General features: G+C 38.4%; 1 protein-coding gene across 2 annotated transcripts in view; it reads right to left on the reverse strand.

The window, feature by feature from the left end:
• Nucleotides 1-27,594, reverse strand: part of LOC150080729 (TBC1 domain family member 1-like) — a 339,728-nt gene that overhangs the window by 244,042 nt on the left and 68,092 nt on the right. For both annotated transcript variants that reach the window (XM_090381763.1, XM_090381761.1), the window contains exon 2: nucleotides 4,813-4,974. In XM_090381763.1, the coding sequence (XP_090237889.1) occupies nucleotides 4,813-4,974 (162 nt within the window). The remainder of the gene's footprint in view (nucleotides 1-4,812; nucleotides 4,975-27,594) is intronic.

Consider the following 27,594-nt stretch of genomic DNA (forward strand, 5'->3'; position numbering starts at 1 on the left):
ACTGCATCATAGTATCCAATCAAATTGGTAAGGCAAGACTTGCCCTTAACAAAACAAAACCATGCTGTGTCCGAGCTATAGCCAGGTGAGCAGGAGCAGCAGTGCGTAACACACACTTCTTGATTAGACCGGGGTTCGAGCCCATGACCACCAAATACGGAGGATGCAGAAAGGTCAGGCAATGACCACCGCATATCCCCAGAGCAATATGACCTTAGTTGCTAATGCTCCTAAAAACCAAATAACAACAACATAACAATAACCAAGCTATAACTGAAGTCTTGTCTAGATGATCCTGCAGTGCTTCTTTAACCAGTGCCTGCATTAATTTTCCCAGAACAGATACAATATTTGGAACAAATATTATACCTGGAACAAATATAATATTTTTGGATTGCAAAATGATAATTTGTTTTGTAAAATGAGCCAGATTTTAAAGAATTCCAGATTGTAGAGTGTTGGATTTCACAGAATTTACAATATTACTGCTTTTAAAGATACAGTAAATTCTGTAAAATCTCATATTTTACAATCCAAACTCCTTTAAAATTCAGCATATTTGACAAAAAAAAAATCAACATTTTATGATCTTGAAACATTAAGAAAGCAATCCAGCACTTGTATCAATGACTGCATTTGTCTTTAAGGATCCATAAAAAAAAAGGGTGACATTTCTATCTTTATAAAATTCTTGAAGGATTATCTTTTCCTTTAATTTGTTTTTGTGGCCAGCAGAATTTGAACTACATAATGCAATAGTCATAATATGACATATTAGACAAGTCATATAGTCATATAATACAATGGTCTTAATTCTCACAGCAGAACAAATCTTTGCAACGAGTTTCCCTGGGATTGCACAACTTACAAGTAGATGGCCTCTACAGATGATTAACTGCCCATATGAGACAGCTATGGCAGTCAATTTCAGCACTACCTGGTTCCTCATCAGATAGCAGGTGATCTCTGTTGACAACATGCAGATGAAACAGTTGTAGAAATTTGCTTGATATGAGCTGCCATGCAGCATACAAAATCAGTTTCAATGTTGTAATATAATTAAAGCTATTTGTTGAAAGTAGTGAAATACCAGGGCAACTCATCATAAAGTCAGGTTTGTTCTGCTGTGAGAATCAATTCAATTACATAATCCATACAGTTTAAATCCTGCTGCCCACAAAAACAGATGAGTGGACCCGATAGTCATCATATATGTTTACAGATGTAGTAGTAGTGGCATGTGATGCAAGAAAGCAAGTGAATGAACTTATGCAGCATCAGCCAAAAAAAAAAAAAAAAAAAATCACACATTCCCTCCAAATGCCTGTCCAGTTCCTCCTTAAATTTATTCAACCTCTCAACTTCCACAACGACAGATGGTTTGTTCCAGCAATTAACCACCCGCTGGCTAAAGGCAAATTTCCACACATCTATTCAACATCTGTCCTTTCTTAATTTGAATTTATGTCCCCTTAGGTTCGTAATCTGAACAAGTGGAAGGATCCCATCAGAATTCAGTGTGCTCAACCCATTCAAGGCCTTATACACCTCAATCAGATCACTGTGCAGGTGTCTAGTCTCCAGCCACTGCAATTTGCAGAACTTAAGCCTCTCTTGGTAAGAGGATCCCTTCATTCTCCTCACCAATCTTGTTGCTCTTCTCTGTACACACTCAAGCAAATCTACATCCTTCCTAAAATGAGGCCTCCAGACCTGTACCCAGTACTCATGGCCTGACCATTGTCTTATACAGAGGGACAATCACCTCCTTTTCCCTGCTAGCAAAATTCCTATGTATCATTGACAAAACCCCATGACCTGCCCTGGCTTGGTTTTTTTTTTTTTTTTTTAGAAGCATTTAGCAACTAAGGCCATATTGCTCAGGGATATGCGGTGGTCATTCCCTGACCTCTCCGCATCCTCCGTATTTGGTGGTGACGGGCCCCTGCCCTGGCAGCCTGTCTGCATTGCTCAGAAAACTTTATATCTGACTGCACAATTACTCCCAGATCCTTTTTGTTTTCTACCACCTTAAGTGTAGTACAACGCAGTTGGTACGTTTCTCTGGGGTTTCTTCTACCCATATGCAGTACTTTGCATTTGTCAAGGTTAAACTTCAGTTGCCACTTCTCGGCCCATATGCCCAAATTTTCTAGATCGTGTTGCAGTAGTACACTGCCATTGCTATCATTAACAACCCTGCCAACCTTTGTATCATCTGCAAACTTCAACATTAAGCCTGATATACCTTCATCAATATCATTTATAAATATACAAAATAACAGTGGACCCAACACCGAACCCTGTGGACTCCACTAATAACATTAGTCCACAAAGAGCAGCACCCATTGATTACCACCCTCTGTCTTCTCCCACTTAACCATCCTTTTATCCATTGTAGCAACTTACCCTTAAAACCATTCTGCTCCAATTTGTACAATAGTCTTACTTATTTACTTATTTAAATTTAATTTAAATTAAATTTAAATTTACTTATTTACCATTCTCTATACCTAGATTGCCCTGTTTCCCCAAAGTAAGATGCAGGTATGCACACACACACACTGGATTCTGCGGAAATTGGATATGGGAAAAATGCAGATTTAATTGGATTGGATGCAATCAAATCTTTCTCCAGGAATTTTCCAAATTCCTGGAGAAAGATTTGATTTCTGCCAAAAAACTCTGTAGAATGTGATGAATTTGAAGTAGTAATTAAATCAGTGAATGCCAGCATAATAAGGCAAATGTAAATAAGTTCATTTGTTTGAGCTTAATTTCATTGAAATGTGCTTCTCTAAAACTGCTCAACCACTAGGTATGCCTCTCTAAAATCTAGAAAATTTTAAAATCCAGCATTTTAAAGAGTTTACTGTATTAAGGTTCAATAGAAGATTTATATCAGCTCTACGTGCAACCCTGATTTGCATATGCATTAGGGTTGCGCATGGAGCTGATCATCATATTCAACACATTCATTAGGCTATAAGTGCACTGCTAAATTTTGTTGTTCCATTCTTTATATCACATGATTAAATATTATTGTGATGTTCCCCATCTAATGGATGTCTTTTATGCACCTACATCCTTTCTTATCATAAACATAACTCCCTTTTCCCTTCTATCATTTTATCTGCTGTCCTTCCTGAACACATTGCACTTACCATATTCAAATTCTGCATCTAGAATATCAGAATGGCACCAAATTTCTAATCTATTACGCTGGCATTTGCTGATTTAATTACTACTTCAAATTCATCACATTCTACAGAGTTTTTTGGTAGAAATCAAACCTTTCTCCAGGAATTTGGAAAATTCCTGGAGAAAGGTTTGATTGGATCCAATCCAATTAAACCTGCATTTTTCCCATATCCAATTTGTACAGAATCCAGTGTGTGTGCATACCTGCATCTTACTTTAGGGAAACAGGGCAATCTAGGTATGGAGAATGGTAAATTTGCAAATATGCTTTAATAATGTTGAAGCCTAGACTGCAAGGATGGCCTAGGCCTTTAAGAACATTCTTTGTGAGCAACTGCATGTAATTTGAAAAACTTTCTTAAGTCTGCTGTTGAAGGCCCTGACACATTGATCAAAACTTATCTCCTTCTCTATCTTTGTTTATCACTATCATAAATTTATTTCGTTAACTGTTCTTTGAGCACTATATTTAGTGCTATGCTGGTTTTAGGCCTTTCTTCTGTATAAAAATTTTCTGGAGTGGCATCTGTAAATTTTATTTATACACCACACAGAGGTGGAGTTTTTATCTTTCAGAGCATTCTGTTCTTATGTTAATTGGTGTAAAAAATGCCTTTCAATTCATGCTTCTGGACTGCATCTTATCAAAAGTCAGGATTTAATGCAAATTGGAATTTTACAATGATACATTTTTAAATGAGTTTTTTTTGAAATTTTTTTTAATACGTTGTCCGTGAGAAATGGTTGATTTAGTCATAGTGTATCAGTTAGCATGGTGTAGATAAGACTTTTTTTATCATGCACTGTTTGTACAGTGTGTTTCTGGCTGAAAAACATAAAATAATTCACTGTGTGGAAGTTGTAATTAGTTGATCTCAGAGAGATCAACTAATTACAACCTCCACTAATTACTAATTACAATCCAAATTCCAGAAGCCCTTAAAATTACACCAGTTTTCTAGGAATTTAAATCCACACCGTTCCACACAATCAGAGCAGACTGTAATGGAGAGAATCAAAATTTTCATAGGCCACCATATTGGCCACCATGTTTTTTTTTTTTTTACATTTTTCACATTACCTTTTGTGAGTCCCTATGCTTCTGGAATTATTATAAATGATTAATATGAAATGAAATAATTAGAATAAGCATTAATATATTTTTTAATAAATAATTATGCAATAGTAACACTAACACTGGGATCACATGAAATATCCTCCAGAATGGCCAAATCCACTGCTTGTATTCACAGAACAATTTACATGTTTTGCCGGAATAAAAATCTGAAATAACTCAAGAAAATTCCCACTCCCTCTTCTCGACTAATAAGAGTCTCAACTGAAAAGGATCTTTAAGAATTTCTGCAGTCTCTGTGAAGAATTAATTTGAATTTACTTGAAAAAGTGGTAAACTTTACTGTAATGGAGAGTATCAAAAAGAGTTGAATACATCTCTGTTAAATGAAAGTAAATAAAACCCAACAATTTCATCATTTAAATTTTTAAGCAAAATTTCAATTTACAGAATAAATTTTGTCTATAACATTATAATTATTCTATACTAAAATTTTATTTATGAAATAGGTATGTGAAAATTATTTTAAAACTTACCTTAACTTTGCCTACATAAAGGACTTCAAATTGCTGTGATGATTCACTTGCTGCATCCACAGATGAACCAGCTGTAGCAGATTTTGTTGTGCGTACAGGTGAACCACGATGAGATCTTAACTCTTTGGTTACCTCTCTAACAGTAGCAAACAACTCCAACACCTGATAATATAATTATATATAATTATTTTTGGAATGACAATACAGGGTAATTATCTGTAAATTAATTATATAATATATACTTATACCATGTGAATAATTCAGTTAGTTTATTAAGAGCTTGTGACTTATTTACACTAAATTTCATACAACGGTATCAAATTTATGAGGACCTTGTTAAATTCTATTATCATACCAATACATGAACTTCTAACTGCTTAATAACGATACTACATGAGTCAATACAATACTCTTGTTAGTCAAAACAATCAAGTACAAATCAAGGCAATTCAGGAATTAAAAGAAAATCGCAATTAACATTTTCTTGAAGAATTTCATATAAAGAATGATTTAATGGAGTTGAATGTTATGTTGATATTTATATGTGTATTATGACCTAACAAAACTGTATGTAGGTTTGATTCACTATTTGGGAAGGTGATCTCTGCTCCGAATGAGTTTGACTGCCTTTTGTGAGTCCCTATGCTTCTGGAAAGGTTGCCTGCATTGCTATACAATTTACAAAACTTTTTGTTTCTTTGTTTGTTATTTGGTTTTTAGGAGCATTAGCAACTAAGGCCATATTGCTCCGGGAATATGCAGTGGTCATTCCCTGACCTTTCCGCATCCTCCGTATTGGTGGTCACAGGCTCGAACCCCGGTCTAATCAAGAAGTGTATGCTACGCACTGCTGCTCCTGCTCACCTGGCTACAGAGGCGCCACACACAACACAAAACTTTTTAATATAAAAGATACCATAATACGTGATTTTTTCTCCACAATAGTTGAAGTCCTTGGCTGCCTGCCACTGGTTCTAAGTGAAAAATGAAATTTTTTTTAAATATTCAATAACTGAAATTAATGTAAAATAATAAAACTAATTAAACCATGCGAATTATTACAGTAATAGAAGTACAGTAGACTGTCAAAATAATGGCACCCAAAATAGGACAATATTCGAGCTAAAAGCACATTGAGATTGGATGTTTACATACAGTGCAGATAGTAGTAGTAGTGGCATGTGGTGCAAGAAAGCAAGTGTATGAGCTTATGCAGCATCAGCCAAAAAAAAAAAACCACACCATTCCCTCCAAATGCCTGTCCAGTTCCTCCTTAAATTTATTCAACCTAGCAACTTCCACAAAGACAGATGGAAGTTTGTTCCAGCAATTAACCAGTCGCTGGCTAAAGGCAAATTTCTGCACATCTATACTACATCTGTCCTTTCTTAATTTGAATTTATGCCCCCTTAGGTTCGTAATCTGAACAAGTGGAAGGATACCATCAGAATTCAGCGTACTCAACCCATTCAAGGCATTATACACCTCAATCAGATCACCACGCAAGTGCCTAGTCTCCAGCCACTGCAATTTGCAGAACTTAAGCCTCTCTTGGTAAGAGGATCCATTCGTTCCCCTCACCGATCTTGTTCCCTTCTCTGTACACGCTCAAGTAAATCTACATCCTTCCTAAAATGAGGCCTCCAGACCTGTACGCAGTACTCAAGGCATGGCCTGACCATTGCCTTATACAGAGGGACAATCACCTCCTTCTCCCTGCTAACAAAATTCCTATACAGGCATACCTCGAATAACGAATAGGATGCGTTATACGAAATTACTTCGTTAAGCGAAACTTCGTTTTCAGAGGTAAAAATACTATGGCCAGAATAGGGATACGTTCCTACGTAAAGAAAATGAAAAGCTTTTTTTTCGAACAAAGAAAAGTTTTATTAAATAAACAGTCAACTTACATACAAAGTGAAATCATATTTTAAAATATGAGTCTAAAGTTGATTGTTTATGCTCTTTTTCTCCTTCATTTAACAATTGCCTATACAGAATTATTGCATTTAACACTTCTTCGTAAATCAGGATCATTTTCACTAAAAAAATTTAAAACGTTTTCAATGTCATTTAAGCACCTTTTTAAATCTTTGGTTGTTAACACTTTTTCGGCAGGAACTTCTTTAACTTCGTCTTCATTATCGTTGTCTTCGTTGCTAACAAGGTTTTCTAAATCTTCCACTGAAAAACCATCATCTTCTGCATTCAATAAATTTCTAACATCCTCTTCATCGACATTTTCGAAACCTATTGATTGAGCCATCTGGATAACTTCATTTCTAATTTCTTGGATGTTATTTTCTTCTTCTATTACAACTTCTGGTCATATTTTGCGCCAAACTCTATTTAAGCATTTCTTAGTGACTTCTTTCCAAGAACTATCAATGTTTTCAATTGCGTTTTTAATGGTGTAGTTTTTCCAAAAAGTTTTAACTGTCATTTCCTCTTTATCCTCTAGTTCAGTTAAACTGCTTAATGTTCGACGCAGATAATAAGCTTTAAATGATGCTGTTACTCCCTGATCCAATGGTTGAATCAGGGAAGTTGTGTTTGCTGGAAGAAACACAACTTTGACAGGAATGCATGTGTCTAACGTGTTAAGATCAGTAGGATGTCCTGGAGCATTGTTTAACAACAAAAGAGCTTTTTCTTCAAAGTTGTTTTTTTTTGACAATACCGCTTTACTTCAGGACAAAAGTGGTTAACAAACCAATCAGTAAATAACTCCTTGGTAACTCACGCTTTTCTATTTGCTTTCCATATTACAGGTAAATTCATTTTTATGTTACCTTTTAACGCTCTCGGATTTTCTGAATGGTAAACTAATAACAATTTTAATTTATAATCGCCAGAGGCATTTGATCCAAAGAGTAACGTTAAACGGTCTTTGGCTGCTTTGAACCCAGCAGCTGATTTTTCTTCAATAGAAATGAAGCTTTTTGTTGGTAGCCATTTCCAGAACAAACCGCTTTCGTCAACATTGAACACCAAATTTGGAAAATTTTCACGTTCAATTATTTCCTTAGCTTTTCTGGAAACTTATTTGCAGCTTCTCCTGTTAATTTTACACTATGAATCCTGGCCCGTTTTTTAAATTTCTCGAACCAACCACGAGAAGCCCCAAAGGTTTCCGTAATTTCTTCAGTTTGTTTAGATTTCAGGTGATTAAACCGGAATATTTTTTTTATGTTAAATGGGGCTTGAAATTGCCGACTTCGTTATATCGAAGCTTCGTTATCAGAGATAACGTTAACCAAGGTATAACTGTATATCATTGACAAAACCCCATGACCTGCCCTGGCAGCCTGTCTGCATTGCTCAGAAAACTTCATATCTGACTGCACAATTACTCCCAGGTCTTTTTCATTTTCTACCACCTTAAGTGACATACCACACAGTTGGTACGTTTCTCTGGGGTTACTTCTACCCATATGCAGTACTTTGCATTTATCAAGGTTAAACTTCAGTTGCCACTTCTTAGCCAATCTGCTCAAATTATCTAGATCCTGTTGCAGTAGCACACTGCCATTACTGTCATTAACAACCCTGCCAACCTTTGTATCATCTGCAAACTTCAACATTAAGCCTGATATACACCTTCATCAATATCATTGATAAATATACAAAACAACAGTGGACCCAACATCGAACCCTGTGGGACTCCACTAATAACATTAGTCCACGAAGAGCAGCACCCACTGATTACCACCCTCTGTCTTCTCCCACTTAACCATCCTTTTATCCATTGTAGCAACTTACCCTTAATACCATTCTGCTCCAAGATGTGTTGTAGTGCCAAAAAAAGAAAACGGAAAGTCACATGATTACCGTATTTGTTTATGTTTGCATTTTGAAAGTGAATTCTGTACTGATATCACAGATTATACTGCTGTTTTACATTTATTTTAAATTAAAAACCCTTTACTATGGCTCCTAATGTTAATAAACCTCATACAGAGAAGAAAAGAAAATCAACATTAAAGCTTAAGCACAAACTTGATATTTCGTTAATCCAAAGTATTACATCAGGGTCACCCAGAAAGTTAAGTCATATACCCATGTGTATTGTGTCTATAAATTGCGTGTGTCCTCTGGTTGATTTGCCTATTTTTCTGTGTGAAAAACCTCAGTTTCTAGGGAAACAACCTTGCTATTTGCGCCTGAGACCAACTAACTCAGGCAGGGAGTGAAAAAAGCCCATAAAAGTTCCTCGCATCGTCATCGATACAATTTGAATCAAGGTTTTTTCCACCAAGTGTGGGGGGGGTATGGTGATGATACTACTGTGCTACCTGCGCAGACTAAACTTAATATAATAAAGAAAATAAAACAGAACGTAAGCAGGTGTGTATTAATGGCAGAATATAACATCGGACTGTCAACATGTTTATGATTTTTATGTGTAGTTAATAAAATTGCATTCTTAATCTCTCTATTTCTTATTTAGAGAAATTATTTCTGCATGAAATATATTAAAAATAAAACTTTCTAGATAACGGAAAAATGAAAATAACAGCACCTTGAATCCCACAAGGTAATAGTAATAGAGTAGAGGTATGTGATGCAAGAAAGCAAGGGTATGAGTTTATGTAGCATCAGCTAAAAAAAGAAAAATTCACACAACCATTCCCTCTAAAAGTTTGTCCAGTTCCTCCTTCAATTTATTCAAGCTATCAACTTCCACAATGACAGATAGAAGTTTGTTCCAGCAATTAACCACCTGCTGGCTAAAAGCAAATTTCTGCACATCTATTCTACAACTGTCTTTCCTCAATTTGAATTTATGGTCCCCTTAGGTTTGCAATCTGAGCAAGCAGAAGAATCCCATCAGAATTCAGCATGCTCAATCCATTCAAGGCCTTATACACCTCAATCAGATTACCACGCAGGTGCCTAGTCTCCAGCCACTGCAATTTGCAGAACTTAAGCCTCTCTTGGTAAGAGGATCGCTTCATCCTCCTCAACAATCTTGTTGCCCTTCTCTGTACACGCTCAAACAAATCTACATCCTTCCTAAAATGAGGCCTCCATACCTGTACGAAGTATTCAAGGCATGGCCTGACCATTGCCTTATACAAAGCGATAATCACCTCCTTTTCCCTGCTAGCAAAATTCCTATATATCATTGACAAAACCCCATGACCTGCCCTGGTAGCTTGCCTGCATTGCTCAGAAAACTTCATAATTGACTCTACAATTACTCCCAGGTCTTTTTCATTTTCTGCCACCCTAAGTATAGTACAACACAATTGGTATGTTCTCCTCTGGGGTTACTTCTACCCATATGCAGTACTTTGCATTTGTCAATGTTAAATTTCAGTTGCCACTTCTCAGCCCATCTACCCAACTTTTTTAGCTCCTGTTGCAGTAGCACACCATTACTGTCATTAACAACCCTGCCAACCTTTGTATCATCTGCAAACTTCGACATTAAGCCTGATATACCTTCATCAATGTCATTGATAAATATACAAAACAACACCGAATCCTGTGGGACTCCACTAATAACATTAGTCCACAAAGAGCATTTCAATGATTACTGCCCTCTGTCTTCCCCCACTCAAACACCCTTAATACCATTCTGCTCCAATTTGTACAGTAATCTACCATGCACAACAGTGTCAAAAGCTTTCCTGAAATCCAAGTATATGATATCAAAATTATTTCTTGCATACAGTTCCTTTGTAACGACATCATAGTATCCAATAAAATTTGTCAGACGAGACTTTCCCTTAACAAACCCATGCTGTGTCTGAATTATTGCTGCAGTCTTGTCTAGATGATCCTGCAGTGCATCTTTAACCAATGACTCCATTATTTTTTCCCACAACAGAAGTTAAACTAACTGGTCTGTAATTACTCATGTCACCCTTCAATCCCCCTGTGTGAATTGGGGATACATTTGCACATCTCCAGTCTGTGGGGACTTCCCCTGAGTGCAAGGATGCTCTCATAATTATGGCTAAGGGTTTGCTTAGTTCCTTTGCAGCATCCTTTAATAGAACTGGATAGATCTCATCCACCGCAGGTCTCTTTCTTACACTAATGGGCCAAAACAATATGACCACCTATCTAATATGATGTTGGTCCTCCATGTGCAGCCAAAACAGCTCGTACCTGGAGAGGCATGGACGCTACAAGATTTCTAAATGTGTCTTGTGGTATCTGGTACCAACATGCAACTAGCAGATCCTTTAACTCCTGTAAGGTCCATGGTTGAGACACTGCAGATTGGAGTTGCTGTTCCAACACAAACCACAGATGCTCGATGGGATTGATGTCTGAGGAATTTGGAGGCCAGGACAATACCTGGAAGTCTTCCTTATGTTCCACGAACCACTCTTGAACAATCCGGGAGGTGTGGCACATTATCCTGCTGAAAGACGGCACTGCCAGAGGGGAAGACCGTTGCTATGAAAGGGTGTACCTGGCCAGCAATGATGTTTAGGTAGGTGGTAGACATCAGACTGCCTGGCACATGGATGACGGGACCCAGGGTATCCCAGCAGAACATTGCCCAAATCATGACACCGCCGCCACCAGCTTGTTTTTGTCCCATGGTGCATCCAGGTACCATCATTTCCCCAGGTAAACGACCGTCCAAATGGTGCAACAGGAAATGTGATTCATCATACCAGACTGCCTTCTTCCAATTACTCAAGGTCCAGTTTCAATGCTTGCATAGGCGCCTCCGTAGCCAGGTGGGAAGGAGCAGCAGTGCGTAGCACACCCTTCTTGATTAGACCGGGGTTCGAGCCCGTCACCACCAAATACGGAACATGCGGAAAGGTCAGGGAATGACCACCGCACCGGAGCAATATGGCCTTAGTTGCTAATGCTCCTAAAAAAAAAAAAAACCAAATAACCAATGCTTGCATGCCCATTGTAGGCGCTGTCATCGGTGAACCATGGTTAGCATGGGCACTTGGGGCAGCCTGCGGATACGCAGCCCCATTTTCAGCATGGTTCGATGTACTTTTTGTTGTGACACATTACTCCCATCACCAGCATTCCAATTACTGGTGAGTTGCACCACAGTCGCCCTTCTGTTGCCACATACCATCCAGGAGAGCCTTTGCTCACTTCGAGCATCGATGAGCCAGGGTCGTCCACCATCGCGCCGGGGGTTCATGGGTTTCCCCTCCTCGGACCACTTTCAGTAGGTACTAACCACAGCTGACCGTGAACATCCTACCAGCCGTTCCATTTCGGATATGCTCTGGCCATTACAATTTGGCCTTTGTCAAACTTGAACAACAAGAGTAACACTGTTTAACAGAGCTCAGTATTAGGTGTTTTTTATACCATGTCCTGACCCACACATACTGCAGTTCACCTGCAGTTGCTTTGATTTGCATAATGACTCACTGATCATAATGTTTTGGCTCATCGGTGTATGTATAAATTCAACAATTTCTTTTCCACTTTGCTCTCAGTTATTACAAAATCATTAAATAACCTGTTACAATTTGATAAACTTCTGGCATTTTCCTACCTTAATAACTCCTCATGTGTGAATGTAGATGCAAATACTCATTCAGTTTATTTGCTATCTGAGCAGGATTATCAACAGTCGAACCATCGATATGAAGTGGACCAATCTGATTCAACCCCTTCCTTTTAGAGTTTATTAAGTAAAGAAATCCTTACTGTTTTTCTTAGCATCCTTTGCCAATGATTTCTCGTAATTGGCCTTTGCTTGCTTAATCTCCTTTATGACTTGATTACAGACAAGCTTATATCTGCCATAGGCTTCTCTGTCGCCTGGTAATTTATATGCATCCCATGCAATTTTCTTCTCTGCCACGAGTCTCATTAGTTCATTTGAGAACCATTTAGCATTAGCAAGGGCACATGTGCAAGAAAGCAAGCTTATATAGCATAAGCCAAAAAAAAAAAAGAAAAAAAAAAAAACATTATTTCACTCATCCCCTCGCTCCAAATGTTTGTCAAGTTCTGCCTTGAATCTATTTAAGCTATCAACTTCTACGACAGATGGAAATTTGTTCCAGCAATCAACCACCCACTGGCTAAAAGCAAACTTCCATACATATATCCTACAACCGTCTTTCCTCAATTTGAATTTATGACCTCTCAGGGGATTATTCTGAGCAGGAGGAAGAATCCCATCAACATTGAGCATGCTCAAACCATTCAAGGCTTTATACACCTCAATCAGATCACCTAGCAGGTGCCTAGTCTCCAGACACTGTAATTTGCAAAACTTAAGCTTTTCTTCGTAAGAGAAACCCTTTGTTCTGTTCACTAATCTTGTTCCCCTCCTCTGTACTCGTTCCAACAGCTCTACATCTTTCTTAAAATGAGACCTCCAGACCTGTATACAGTACTCAAGGTGTGGCCTGACCATTGCCTTATACAAGGGAATAATCACCTCCTTATCCCTGCTAGAAAAATTCCTGTATAATCATTGACAAGACACCATGAGCTACTCTTGCAGTAGCTCATGGTGTCTTGCACTGCTCAGAAAACTTCATATCTGCCTGCACAATTACCCCCAGGTCCGTTTCATTCTCTACCAATGTCAGTTTGGTACCACAGAGCTGATATGTTACTCTGGGATTACTGTTTCCCATATGTAGTACTTTACATTTGTCAATGTTAAACTTCATTTGCCACCTCTCAGCCCATCTGCTCAACTTTTCTGAAGCCTATTGCAGCAGTGTACTGTCATTGGTGTCATTAACAACCCAGCCAACATTTGTATAATCTGAAAACTTGGACATTAAGCCTGATATACCATCATTAATATCATTTATAAATACAGAAAACAACAATGGACCCAACACTGAACCTTGAGGGACTCCACTAATAACATTAGTCCACGAAGAGCAGTGTCCATTGATTACTACTCTCTGTCTTCCTCCACTCAATCATCCCTTTATCCATAGCAGCAATTTGCCTCCAATGCCACACTGCTCCAATTTGTGTAGCACTCTTCCATGTGCAACAGTATCAAAGGACTTTCTAAGATCCAAATATATATCAAAGTTATTCTTTGCATCCAGTTCCTTTGTGACTATATCATAGTATCCAATCAAATTTGTCAGACAATACTTCCCCTTAACAAACCCATGCTGTGTCCGAACTATAACTGAAGTCTTGTCTAGATGATCCTGCAATGCTTCTTTAACCAGTGCCTCCATTAATTTCCCTGGAACAGAAGTTAAACTAACAGGTCTGTAATTACCTGTGTCTCCCTTTGATCTTCCTTTGTGGATTGGGGTCACATTTGCACATATCCAATCTATGGGTACCTCCCCTGAGTCCAGGGAAGCTCCCATAATTATGACTAAGGGTTTGCTTACTTCCTTTGAAGCCTCCTTTAATATAACTGGATAGATTCTATCCACCCCAGGTACCTTTCTTATGTTTGTCTTCAACAATTTCTCCTCCACTTTACTCTCAGTTATTACAAGATTATCTAGCTTACTGCTAGAGTTTAATACACCTCTGGTATTCCCCTCCCTGAATAACTCCTCATGTGTGAACGTAGATGCAAGATTTTCATTTAGTTTGTTAGCTACCTGAGCAGGATCATCAACAGTTGAACCATCAATATCAAGTGGACCAATCTGATTCATCCCCTTCCTTCTAGAGTTTACATAAGTAAAGAACTCTTTGCTGTTTTTCTTCGCATCCTTTGCCAAGGATTTCTCGTAATCTGCCTTCACCTGCCTAATCTCTTTTGTAACTTGGTTACAGATCAGCTTATATCTGTCATAGGCATCTGTGTCACATGTTAATTTATATGTATCCCATGCATTTGTCTTCTCTGTCCCATGTCTAATTAGTTCATCTGACATCCATTTAGGCCTAAATCTTGAACAATATTTCTTTATTGGTATGAAAAGCTTAGTAGCTTCCAAGATTAATTCTTTGAATGCTTCCCATTTTGAATTTGCTGTTGGTAACATCATTAGTTGGTCCCACCGTATAGAATTTAAATACTGTTTCAGACCACTGTAGTCACCTTTACGAAAGCAAAAACCCTTCCCTTTATCCTTGATGTTACCTCTTTGAGTAAATCCCACTTCAGCACATTGTGATCACTGCCACCTAGTGGTTCCTTTATCTGTAGATTCTTAATGCATGAAGAATCACTACTAAAAATCAGATCAAGATTATTACTCCCTCTTGTTGCCCCGAACATGCTGCTGTAGAAAACAATCATCCAATAAATCCACAAAAGCCTTGCTAGTGTGTGAGTGACCAACCCACAAATTCCAGTCAATCTCTGGGAAATTAAAATCCTCCATTATAAGACACTCTGATTTACTGGCCCACTCTATTTCTCTGTAAAACTGCTCATTATACTCATCAGATTCATTTGGCCCATAACACACACCTACTCTCATTTTTCCTTTCCCAGTCACACCAAACAGACTCAACATTGCATTGTCCACCAACATCAATTGGATGCACTTCCTTAGATTTTATGTGTTTCTTAACTAACAACATAACCCATCCTCCCTTTCTGTCCTGTCTGTCCTTTCTGTACACATTGTAATTGCCAAATTCCAATTCTGCACTGCTTATGTCTGTGTGACACCATGCCTCTGATATCCCAACAATATCTGCCTTTGATGTCTTGACTAGTACTTCAAGCTCATCGAATTTATTAACTATACTCCTAGCATTGGCGTACATGCAAGAATACATGCACCTGTTTCTACTCTTAGTTACCCTAACACAGCCCATGTATTTACTTGTTCCACTATGACTCCCAGCAGTCCTGGAAATCCCCATTGCCTTGCTTTCCAGGCTGCTGCTCAATTGCATTTCAACAGTAGTAGTGCAAGAATCATTTTTACCTCTGCCAACGGCTACTGTTAATCTATTAGTATGTGTATCCCCCCCCAAGCTAGCAGTTTTCCGACCCACCTAACTCTGCCTCGATAGCATCAGCAAATATTCTTGCACCCTTTCTATTTAAGTGTATCCTGTCACTGTAGAAACAGTCTCTCCTGTTAACAAGCACAGACCAGGCTGAGAAAAATTCTACCTCTTGAGCCTTGCATAATCAATTTATTTTGGTGTTGCTATTCCCGGTATAAGACCTGGCATTTTGCTGCATTAAAACATAACTGCCACTTTTCTGACTATTGCTGAAGCCTATTCAAGTCATCCTGCAGGAGCACTTCTTGATACTGATCATTAACTACTCTGCCAATCTTTAAGTAATCTGCAAATTTTGTCATCAAGCATTCTTTCCCATCAGAGATGAATGATCAGAATGGGAAAGAATGCTTCTTTCCCATCATCAAGAATGATCAGAAAGTGGTCCAAGAACCGATCCCTGGGGGGAGCCCACTTCTGACTTTACACCAATCTGAAGAATATCCATTAATCACAACCTTTTGCCTTTTGCCCTGCAGCAACCCAGAAATCCATTTCAGAATTTTTCCAGTAATCCCAATGCATTCCAGCTTATACAATAACCTTTTACAATGGACTGAGTCAAATAGCATGCTAAAATCCAAATAAACTACAGTCAGTTCTGCTATAACGCAGTACATGTGTTCCTAAAAATCTCTGGATTATGGCATTTCGCGCATTAAAAACAACAGGGCTTATGGGAAAAATAGGGATGGGGCAGAGCACTCAAAAAAAATGTTCAGTCTGGTAAGTAAAACACTAAAAAAAAGATAGAAACCCAATAAAATTGCTAGCACAGGTTTAAACATCTTAAATTTCTAATAAATAAATAAATATTACAGTAAATATAGCACTTTACCTTGACGAGACACGAAGTTTGCTTGTTTGAAGTGGGTGTGGTTAAGGGCTAAAGTTGGTGAGTTACAGCGAAGAGGTAGGAGGAGGATTATCGTTCTTAGGACGAAATGTCGTTATACCCGATGTGGAAGGGTGTGATTCACTGTCCTGCTTTTCTTTCTTCTGCGCTGGTTTAAAATAGCTATCTAGCTTTTGTTGCTTTTCCTGCCTCCTTCTTTCATACAGGAGCTGCCTGTATAGTTCCAAATGGGTCCGAATGCCAGCAAGCACTATCCTACTACGTTCAGCATTACAATCATCTTCAATCCACTGCAGGTGCTTTCCAATTACACTTAAAGCAGCCAATAACTCTCCTGTTTTCAGTTCTCGTGGGGTAGCCTGCTGGAATTCATCATCATCCTCATCTTGACTTTCCACTTGACTGGTTGCAACAAGTTGTTGCGTAGCCAGGTGGGCAGGAGCAACAGTGCGTTGCACACGCTTCTTGATTAGACCAGTGTTCGAGCCTGTGACCACCAAATACGTAGGATGTGGAAAGGTCAGGGAATGACCGGAGCAATATGGCCCTAGTTGCTAATGCTCCTAAAAACCAAATAACAACAACAATAACAAGTTGTTGCAAGCCTTCAGTAGATAGAGCCTCATTGTGAGACTCTAAAAGCTCTTATACATCTTCATTTTCTACTTCCTCAAAACCAAATTCTTTTGCAAGAGCAACACAACCTGGTTTGATTTGTTTCAGTTGCTCTGAAGGTTCAAAACCTTCAAAATCGCGAATTAAATGTGACGAATTTCCATCACACAAGATTCAAGCAGTCTTTTGTAACATCATTCCAGGCTTCTACAATCGTATCAATGGCAATTTTGATGTTAAATCCCTTCCAAAATTCTATAACAATTTGTGCCTTGTCACTTTCAGTAGCAGCAATTAACATCTTGAATGTTTGCCTTAAATAGCAAGCCTTAAATGCTGCTATCACACCCTGGTCAAGGGGCTGTAGTAGAGAGGCTGTGTTTGGAGGTAAAAAGATGAATTTGATATTGGGAGAGAGTTCAGCAACCATCTGAGGATGGCTTGGTGCATTATCAAGAATTATTAAATTTTAAAATCTAAGTTCTTCTTGCAATAATTCTTGAAAGCATCATGGTAAGCTTTAACTAAAATATCATGAATATTTACCCTGTCACCCTACCTTTCTTGCTAGACTTATAGTGAAGGCTGGATTTCACAATTCCTTTTAAAGCTCGCATATTGGTAAACCACTACTGGTTTTAACTTCACAAGTCTCCTCTGGTGTTGGCGGCGAACATCACAGTTAAGCGATCTTTTGCAGCCTTAAATCCTGAGGCATGTGCTTCTGCCTTAGAGATGTAGGTCTTTGAAGGCATACATATCCAATAGAGGCCTGTTTCATCCAGGTTGAAAATTGGATCCAATGTGTACCCGCTTCAATTATTTTCTGTGCCACAGGTGGAAATGCCTTTGTGGCTTCCTCATCTGCACTTGTGGCTTTGCCAGACAGTTTAATATTGTGAAAAGAGTAGTGGTGTTTAATGCCACTAAACCCGCCACTACTAGCATTAAAAGGAGCAACTTCTGCAGGATTTGATGATTTCCTTTTAAGGTCTTCATATATAATTAGTGCTTTCTCTTTCACTGTGAGAAAGCTTGCTCCCATTTTTTTTTTTTTTTTTGGTTTTGTTTCCATTTCTTCTATTTCTTTAAGTCTTGTTCTAATTGACTTTGCAGCACTTGAAGTTGTTCCAACTATACACATAGCTTTTATTTTTGCGGCATTGTCTCTGATGGTGTGCAATGTGGATTCACTTAAGCCTGTTATTATTTCACGTTTCTTTTCTATACTTAATGCTTTCCTTTTGCACTCACTGCTTGGCTTCTTGGAACCAGGATGTTTACCCATGTCTGGGATGCTGTATGAGTATACTTTTTATAAAGAAAAGTTAACAAATATGAGAGAACAGCCCAAGACACACACATGTAGAATAACACACGCAGATGAACTGAGGTAAGAGATACAAGAGGTTCATGTTTGTGTAAAGTGAGAATATGTAGTGTGTTTCTGCCTCTAAGGCGGAAACACACTATTAGCACCTCATACATTGAGCTCACATATAAACATGTCAAACTTCAAATGTGTGAGAGCTATATTTTCCATTTAGTTGTATTGGTCAGAGACTATGTACACTTACGTACATAGCTTCATTATTACTGTAATATATACATACTAATTGATATTTCAGACTTTTTTTTTTTTTTTTTTGGATTATAAAATTTAAAACACTAAAAAGATAAGCAATCAATAACAACGAACATGGCACACACAAAAGAGAAGATTCTGAAAATTTATTTGTTTTTTTATATGATTGAAGAGGATGGGAAACACATCTCACCATAACTTGAAACCCACAGAATTCCAGCTATCTCTATTATTGCAAATGCAGTAAGATCGAGTTTACTACCCATTTATAATAGATTGCACTAACAGAAAAGCCCAAATTGGGAACTGCAAATTGCTTTATGGTAGTGACCTCCAGAAATGTGCTCCTCTGCTCACACTATCCCGTCTCATGAAATTTCTGTTCAAACAAAAAATCTTGTGAATACAGCGAATGACAACAATGTCTCTGACCAATACAGTTATAGTAAATGGGAAATATAGCTCTCACACATTTGACATTTTTTTGTTGCTTCGTAAACTTGTATGTATTGCTACGCAGGTCACTACATTAAGCTTGGTCCTGGGTTTTACGTTCACCCGGTATTACTCACAGAAGAAATAATGTATGAGGCAACACAAAAATCGGGTTATAGTCGCATTGTTCCTTAAAATATCAATTGCATTGGAGCAAATTTGCATTGTGAAAATTCGCGTTATAGCAGAAATGACTATTTTGAAATTGTTCCCTGCATCCAGCTCATGAGTAACTGTGTCAAAATAGCTTACTAGTTAAACATGATTTTCCCTTAACAAAACCACGTTGTCTGTTATTTAAAATTCTATATCTATCTAAATGTCCCTGGAGTGCATTTTTAATCATTGCTTCTAAGATTTTCCCTACCACTGAAGTCAGACTAACCAGTCGTCTATAGTTACCAACTTCACTCCTAGAAATGCCTTTATGTATTGGTGATACATTAGCACTTTTCCAATCCAAAGGAATCACTCCCTAGTTCAAAGATGCCCTCATAATTAACTTCAATGGTTCAATACTCTCACTGGGGCACCTCCGTAGCCAGGTGGGCAGGAGCAGCAGTGTGTAGCACACGCTTCTTGATTAGACTGGGGTTCGAGACCGTGACCACCAAATACGGAGGATGCGGAAAGGTCAGGGAATGACCGCATACCCCTGGAGCAATATGGCCTTAGTTGCTAATGCTCCTAAAAACCAAATAAAAACTCTCACTGGCTGCCTCCCTCAAAATTACTGGGTATATGCCATTAACTCCAAGAGCCTTACTTGCCTTTAAGCTCAAAAGTTTTTCTAATAGACAGTCATCTGTAACTTCAAAATCACTAATATCATATGACTCAGCCTCACTTGCACAGCCTCTTCTCAGCATGAGGGGTCTTTCTTCAGTAAAGGCAGATGCAAAGTACCTGTTCAATGCATCCACAACATAAAGTTAATTATTATTATCACGTTAATTTTATTGTGTACAAAGTATTACAATATCATATTAAATCATGTCGTCAAGCCTAATCAGAAAAGACTGCAAACCAGGACTAACTGTACAGAGTAAAGAAAATTCTCCTATTGTTTGGATTTTAACTTTTACCTCTACCCAATTTTTTTCACTTCCACCCAATTTGCAGAAAGCAAAATCGTAAGGTATTCTTTACAGCGACATAGCAAATGAGAAGTAGCCAAGGTAACCACCTCTAGGCACAATTGTATGGAGGAATTGGGTTACAAAATTAACTTTTTCCATTAAATTTTTGCTGAATAATAGGGAAAGGGGGGACAAAATCACAATCTCCTAGATACTGCACCTCTTTCTGTACTACATTTTCTTTACTTCTCTTGTCAACTTAGTAAGCTTAATATTTATGCTTTAGCTTTTGAGGAGTTGGGAGGTGCAGTAAGGGCGTCTCCGTAACCAGGTGGGAAGAAGCAGCAGTGCGTAGCACACGCTTCTTGATTAGACCGGGGTTCGAGCCCGTCACCACCAAATGCGGAGGATGTGGAAAGGTCAGTGAATGACCACCGCATATTCCCGGAGCAATATGGCCTTAGTTGCTAATGCTCCTAAAAACCAAATAACAAACGAACAAACAGGTGCAGTAACAGCAAGCAAACATATTTACACGTACTCTGATTTTCTTCTGAATTGTGACAGGTTTGGATTAGGATGTAAGCATTGGATTAATTTGCTTAATTTATGTAATTTTGTAAATTTACTTATTGCAATTTTGTTGTTATTTTCTATAATATTTTGTAAATTTAATTCTCTCCTTTTGTAAAGTTAATTACAAACAATCCACCAGGATTCACAATACTGATGTAGGCATATCCAATTTAATGTCAGTTTGTCGATGATACATTTGTGAGTAGGGTAGGTATGACGGTAATCAGGGTAATGATATTCCAATAAGACCTGGATACAGTAGCGCTGCATTCCTATGTGCAGCCAGTAAGCAAAATAAAATTTGCCGCCCTAAATGTTGAATACTGATAAGCGTTAACCAATCAGAAAACAATATTAAAAAAATTTCGGCGGACTCTTGAACTGCCACCCATAAGCGACACTTACTTAGCCTACCCACTTGTGGCGACCCTGCCTGGATATATATCAGGTAGATGGGCTGAGAAGGAAAGTGAGGATTAACATTGACAAATGCAAGGAAGCTGGTAATGAAAAAAGACTTATGAGTAATTTTACAATTAGAATGAAATTTTCTGAGCAGTGCAGACAAACTTCTAGGGCAACTCATGATATTCTGTTAATGCTGAACACAGGATCTTTACCAGTCAGGGACAGAGAGGTAAATCTGTTGGAATGGATGCAAAGGAGAACAATAAGATTATTCAGGGAAACAAAAGGGTACTCTCCCTAAGAAAGTCTTGAGTTCTGTAAATTGCAATGCCTGGAAACTAGGAATCTGCTTGAAGCATTTAAGGCTTTAAATGGTTTGAGTAAACAATGTCATGGTATCTTCACTCTTTTTCAGACAACACACACAAGAGGGTATAAATTTAAATTGGAAAGAGATGGTTTTGGCATAGATGTGAGGAAATTTGCCTTTAACCAGAGCAGGGTTGTTTCTAGGTAGGGAGTAAAGGAGCTATAGACCCCCCATGATCAAAATAATCCTGGGACTACCCCTGGCCAGAGGGTAATTGACTGCTGAAATAAACTTGCACCTGATTTTATGAGTGGGGGTAGTTTGAATAAACTTAAAGAACTGGACAAATAATTAGAAGGGACATGCAAATAAAGTGATAATTTTTTTTTCAGCTGATGTTGTATAAGCTAGCTTCCTTGCATTGTTTTTCTGGTACCATTACTAATTCTTTTAATAGATTTTCTTTTTTGTATTTTTGCATTCTAAGCTTCAGTACTAACTTAATCTTTGTTATCTGTATAATTTCTGTAAAACATTTTCTTTCTGCACCAGAAAACATTAAACTAACCAAATGTTGCAATTTTGATGGTGTCACATGTACCCAGTGAAATATTTACTTGATCATTAATATAAATGGAATATTTTGTATTGGCCACATAAAAATGTATTTTAACTTTAAACACACTGCTATAAGCACTGCTGAAGAAAAGTCCTAACAGAAAATTAACAAGAAAAACTGAAACATTTATTATTAAGCTACAATAATCTGGACCATTTACATAATACATGTAATAATTATCAACTTTAATTTTTGAATATTTCAATGCTAATGTTTCAAACACTTCCTAAGGTCTAAATTATTTTAGAATGCGTGAGTGCAAGTTCTTTACACTGGCTAATTAAATTATGGGATAACCCTCTGTACGGAAATTATTTATTTGGAAGTTTTTAAATTTAATTATGAAAATAATTAAGGGCTAATATATCAAAATTAAATAAATTACATAATTTAATTATGAAAATAATTACTAATAATCTTTTCCTATTGTTTTATCTTTGAGAATGATATAAAATATAATAACTGTACAACTAACTCCAGGGCCTCACATCTAGTGAGTATGGTATCTTCTTGGCACACCCAAGGTCCTGGGCTGGATATCATCATTCTTCTCTTTCTTGGCAATTCCCTTTTACTTCTCTCTCTCTTAGGGTAACTTGGGAATTTTTTTTTTTGCTGGTGCAGCATAAGCCTCAGGCTTCCTTGCACCATATAGCTAACAATATAATAACAACAACAAAAATTCTGTGAATGGTGGATCCTACTCTAAAAGTGAATCATTCCCTGCAATATTGCATAGTGCTATCATTTTTTTTTTTTTTTTTTTAATAATTTCGGTTTTTTCTCCAGAACGACAACAGAAGACCTGAGACATTTACAAAATAGATAGAATAAGAGCATCACCAAATTTACCAGTCACGCGAGATAGAACCACGGTCACCTTAAACGAGTGTATTACTGTACCCTCGTGTTCTACCATTCTGCTACAGCGGTCATCAATAGAAAGGGCTTTGAACTTTTCATAGGATTAGAGGAAGAGGGCAATAACCAGAAAGCCCGACGTACCATGTACCCATGCAGCAATTCAACGAATATGACTGAATCGAAATGGAAGTCTTGAAGTTCATCGCTCCGTACATTCTATAAAACTGACTAGCGTGCAATGGAGTTACCATGACTACCGTTATTTTAACCATTAAGCTAGATACGGTAGGACAAACGAGTTAAAAGAAAAAAAAAAGAATTGTAATTTTATATTCCCATACAACCACCTAGTGGCAAGTGGAATTTATAATTTTATTATGCATCTCACTGCTGTCACACACGGTTGAAAATGCCTGAGTTCGATTATCGTAACCAGCCGACATTGAGAAATACCTCCCCAGAACAGATGAAACTTTTATGGGTTTTTCTTTCACACCGAGTTAGTCTGTCTCGGCTAACAATAGCATTTTTTATATCCAGGAAATTGGGGTTTTCCGTCTGGCATCAAATTAGACAACACAATACACGCACTTTCGATCGTGTGATATAATAATGATCGCTCACGCCACAGAGTAGTAACATATCTTACTTCTCTGTGGCTCATGCTCTTGGTTGTTCCAGAGCTACTCTAAAAATCTAAATTCTACTCTTATAAATTCTAAAAAGCTACTCTAAATCTTTAAACAAAAAAAAAATAAAATAAAATAAATACATAAAATTATATCTCACTTAGATACTGAACGGCAGTTTAATAATAAGCAACAACCGTCTTAATGGCCATCCTTTCACCATCTCGCATTTTATAATGTAATCAAACCTTGTTGCACCGCTTGGAATCAGTTGCTTATGGCAGGAAAGCTACGCAACCTCTATCAGCTCCTCACCGACGGTCTTGACACCCCAAATATCCACAATCTTGTTGCGGGCCCTAGGCTGTCCCGCGTTTTTTGCAATGACTCGTGGATTCCTCTAAGAAGCTCGCTATAGGAGTTAACCATGATTCGAAGATTTTTCCTGGCTAACATCCCCCAAACGTACAACACCCTGAAGATTGATCCCACAAGTTCTGGGATGATAAAGCGCACAGGTCTCAGAAGATAGAGGACATGTACCATCATATGAAATAGTTGAAGTTAAACATAAGAAAAGCACCTGGGCTGGATGGGATCTATCCAGTTATATTAAAGGAGGCGGCAAAGCAACTAAGCAAACCCTTAGCCATAATTATGAGAGCATCCTTGGACTCAGGGGAGCTTCCCACGGACTCAAGATGTGCAAATGTATCCCCAATTCACAAAGGGGATCGAAGGGTGACACGAGTAATTACAGACCAGTTAGTTTAACTTCTGTTCTGGGTAAAATAATGGAGTCACTGGTTAAAGATGCATTGCAGGATCATCTAGACAAGACTGCAGCAATAATTCAGACACAGCATGGGTTTGTTAAGGGAAAGTCTTGTCTGACAAATCTGATTGGTTATTATGATGTGGTTACAAAGGAAATGGATGCAAAAAATAATTTTGATATTATATATTTGGATTTCAGGAGAGTTTTGATACTGGTGCGCATGTAATACTATTGTACAAATTGGAGCAGAATAGTATTAAGGGTAAGTTTCTACAATGGGTAAAAGGATGGTTAAGTGGGAGAAGACAGAGGGTGGTAATCAATGGGTGCTGCTCTTCGTGGACTAATGTTATTAGTGGAGTCCCACAGGGTTCGGTGTTGGGTCCACTATTGTTTTGTATACTTATCAATGATATTGATGAAGGTATATCAGGCTTAGTGTCGAAGTTTGCAGATGATACAAAGGTTGGCAGGGATGTTAATGACAGTAATCGCAGTGTGCTACTGCAACAGGATCTAGATAATTTGGGCAGATGGGCTAAGAAGTGGCAACTGAAGTTGAACCTTGACAAATGCAAAGTACTGCATATGGGTAGAAGTAACCCAAGAGAAAAGTGACAACTGTGTGTGGTACTACACTTAAGGTGGTAGAAAATGAAAAAGATCTGGGAGTAATTGTGCAGTCAGATATGAAGTTTTCTGAGCAATGCAGACAGGCTGCCAGGGCAGGTCATAGGGTTTTGTCAATGATATATAGGAATTTTGCTAGCAGGGAAAAGGAGGTGATTGTCCCTTTGTATAAGGCAATGGTCAGGCCACACCTTGAGTACTGCGTACAGGTCTGGAGACCTCATTTTAGGAAGGATTTAGATTTACTTGAGCGCGAATAGAGAAGGGCAAAAAGATTTGTGAGGGGAATGAAGGGATCCTCTTACCAAGAGAGGCTTAAAATTCTGCAAATTGCAGTGGCTGGAGACTAGGCACCTGGGCGGTGATCTGATTGAGGTGTATAACGTTTTGAATGGGTTGAGCACGCTGAATTCTGATGGGATCCTTCCACTTGTTCAGATTACGAACCTATGGAGGCATAAATTCAAATTAAGAAAAGACAGATGTAGAATAGATGTGCGGAAATTTGTCTTTAGCTAGCGGGTGGTTAATTGCTGGAATAAACTTCCATCTGTCGTTGTGGAAGTTGATAGGTGGAAAAAATTTAAGGAGGAACTGGACAGGCACTTGGAGGGAATGGTGCGTTTTTTTTTTTTTTTTTTTTTTTTGGCTGATGCTTCAGGCTTGAGAACAGCCTGAAGTTGTCAGAAAATGGACTCGACAAAGCATTGAAAGCGTTACAAGCCAATGATGGTAAAATCACCATAATACTCCTAGAATCATTCCCCAACGATCTATGCTTTATAACATGGTTCATTATCCTGTTCGAAGTAACCATTACTAGATAAAAATAAATGTCACACTAGGGTCATCCAGAACACTACTTCAACTACCCAAGTGTATTATGTTCGTGAATTAAGTGTGTTCTCTGGTCGATTTTCCTGTTTTGCTGACCTACCTGGGTCTACTAAAACTCTCATTGTGCGAATTGGCACCAATCCCACACCCACCTGAGGTAGTGCTATACAGGTGGGTGCCAACACCCCGCAAATTCCGAGTTCCAGCAAAAAAAATAAATAAAAAATAAATAAATAAAATAAAGAAAAATAGATAAATAATTTATGCAATAAACAAAGGCGCTGTTGCTCAAGTAGTGCAACAGCGCCTTTGATTTTTGCACTGAAGGCACAGAATATCACACTATCTTCAGAGTCACTTAATTGTGCTTTTGTCCCAATCTCTCGTCGAGTGTCACACACACACACACACACACACACACACACACACACACACACACACACACACACACACACACACACACACACACACACACACACACCAGAACGGCCTGGGTTCGAATCCCATCCCTGACGCGAAGAAATTTTATCATTCCGTGACTGAGTTAGTCTGTCTCAAACGTGGATAGCAAGGACCCCGGAAACTAGAATTTTTCGTCCATCAAAAAAAGATAATTCGACCAGAGAACGCATGCGATTTATGAACATATCACACATGAGCAGATGAGTAATCTCTCGGGTGGCCCTAACATTACAGGTATCTGATTGATTGTACCTTTGTACAGGCACATGACCTGCCCTTGCACTGCACGAGATTCCTTGGGATGATAGGATTACTTAAAGTGATTTTTGCAAACTTTAAAAAAAGTAATGTGCAGCCATAATCAACCCACTGCAGGATGGAAGCCTCCTCAACAATTCATGCTGAGGGAAATGGACCATAATCTGCCACGCTGGTCCAGTGCGGGTTGGCAGATCGACCGTATTCAACAGTCAGGGGCTTGAACCCCGGTCTACTCAAAGAGCTATGCTACTGCACTCCCGCTCCTGACCACTCGGCTACGGTGCAAACTTTAACACATCAACAATATGCATTTAAATAGATTCCGTACTAGTTCAGAAAAATTAGCCATCACTGGAGGCAGAACGTAATGGGAGAGAGGATCATTCTCACTATGGCTTATTTTTTCTCAAGACAAGAGTAGTCGTTGACAGACCTTTTTCATATTGCGGTCAGCTTAGTCGGTCTTGAGTAAGTGCTGGTGTTTCCTAGGAAATGGTGGTCACCCATCCAGTTGCATAGGTTTGGTAAAACTAGTGGGGAAAATGTCACAAAAAGTCTATTGTTCTTATACACTGTATTGCCAACAGTAACCACACACCTGCATGTTTCAACCAGCCTTTTATTGATATAATATTTATTAACATGTGAACTAGTAGCGTAGCTACCCTTTTTCGGGCCCGGAGGCAAAGAACACGTTCGGGCCCCTACTTAATTAATGAAAATTGCAAAAACAGGAGACAGCCAAAGACGCCGGGCCCCTAAAGGACCTGTGCCCGGGCCCGGAGGCAATTGCCTTGCCTGCCTACATGGTAGCTACGCCACTGGTGTGAACCCACCTTTGGCCTTAATTGTATA

Source organism: Mastigoproctus giganteus, chromosome 9, assembly GCF_048544385.1.
Source record: "Mastigoproctus giganteus isolate SK-2022 chromosome 9, ASM4854438v1, whole genome shotgun sequence".
Lineage (NCBI taxonomy): Eukaryota > Metazoa > Arthropoda > Arachnida > Uropygi > Thelyphonidae > Mastigoproctus > Mastigoproctus giganteus.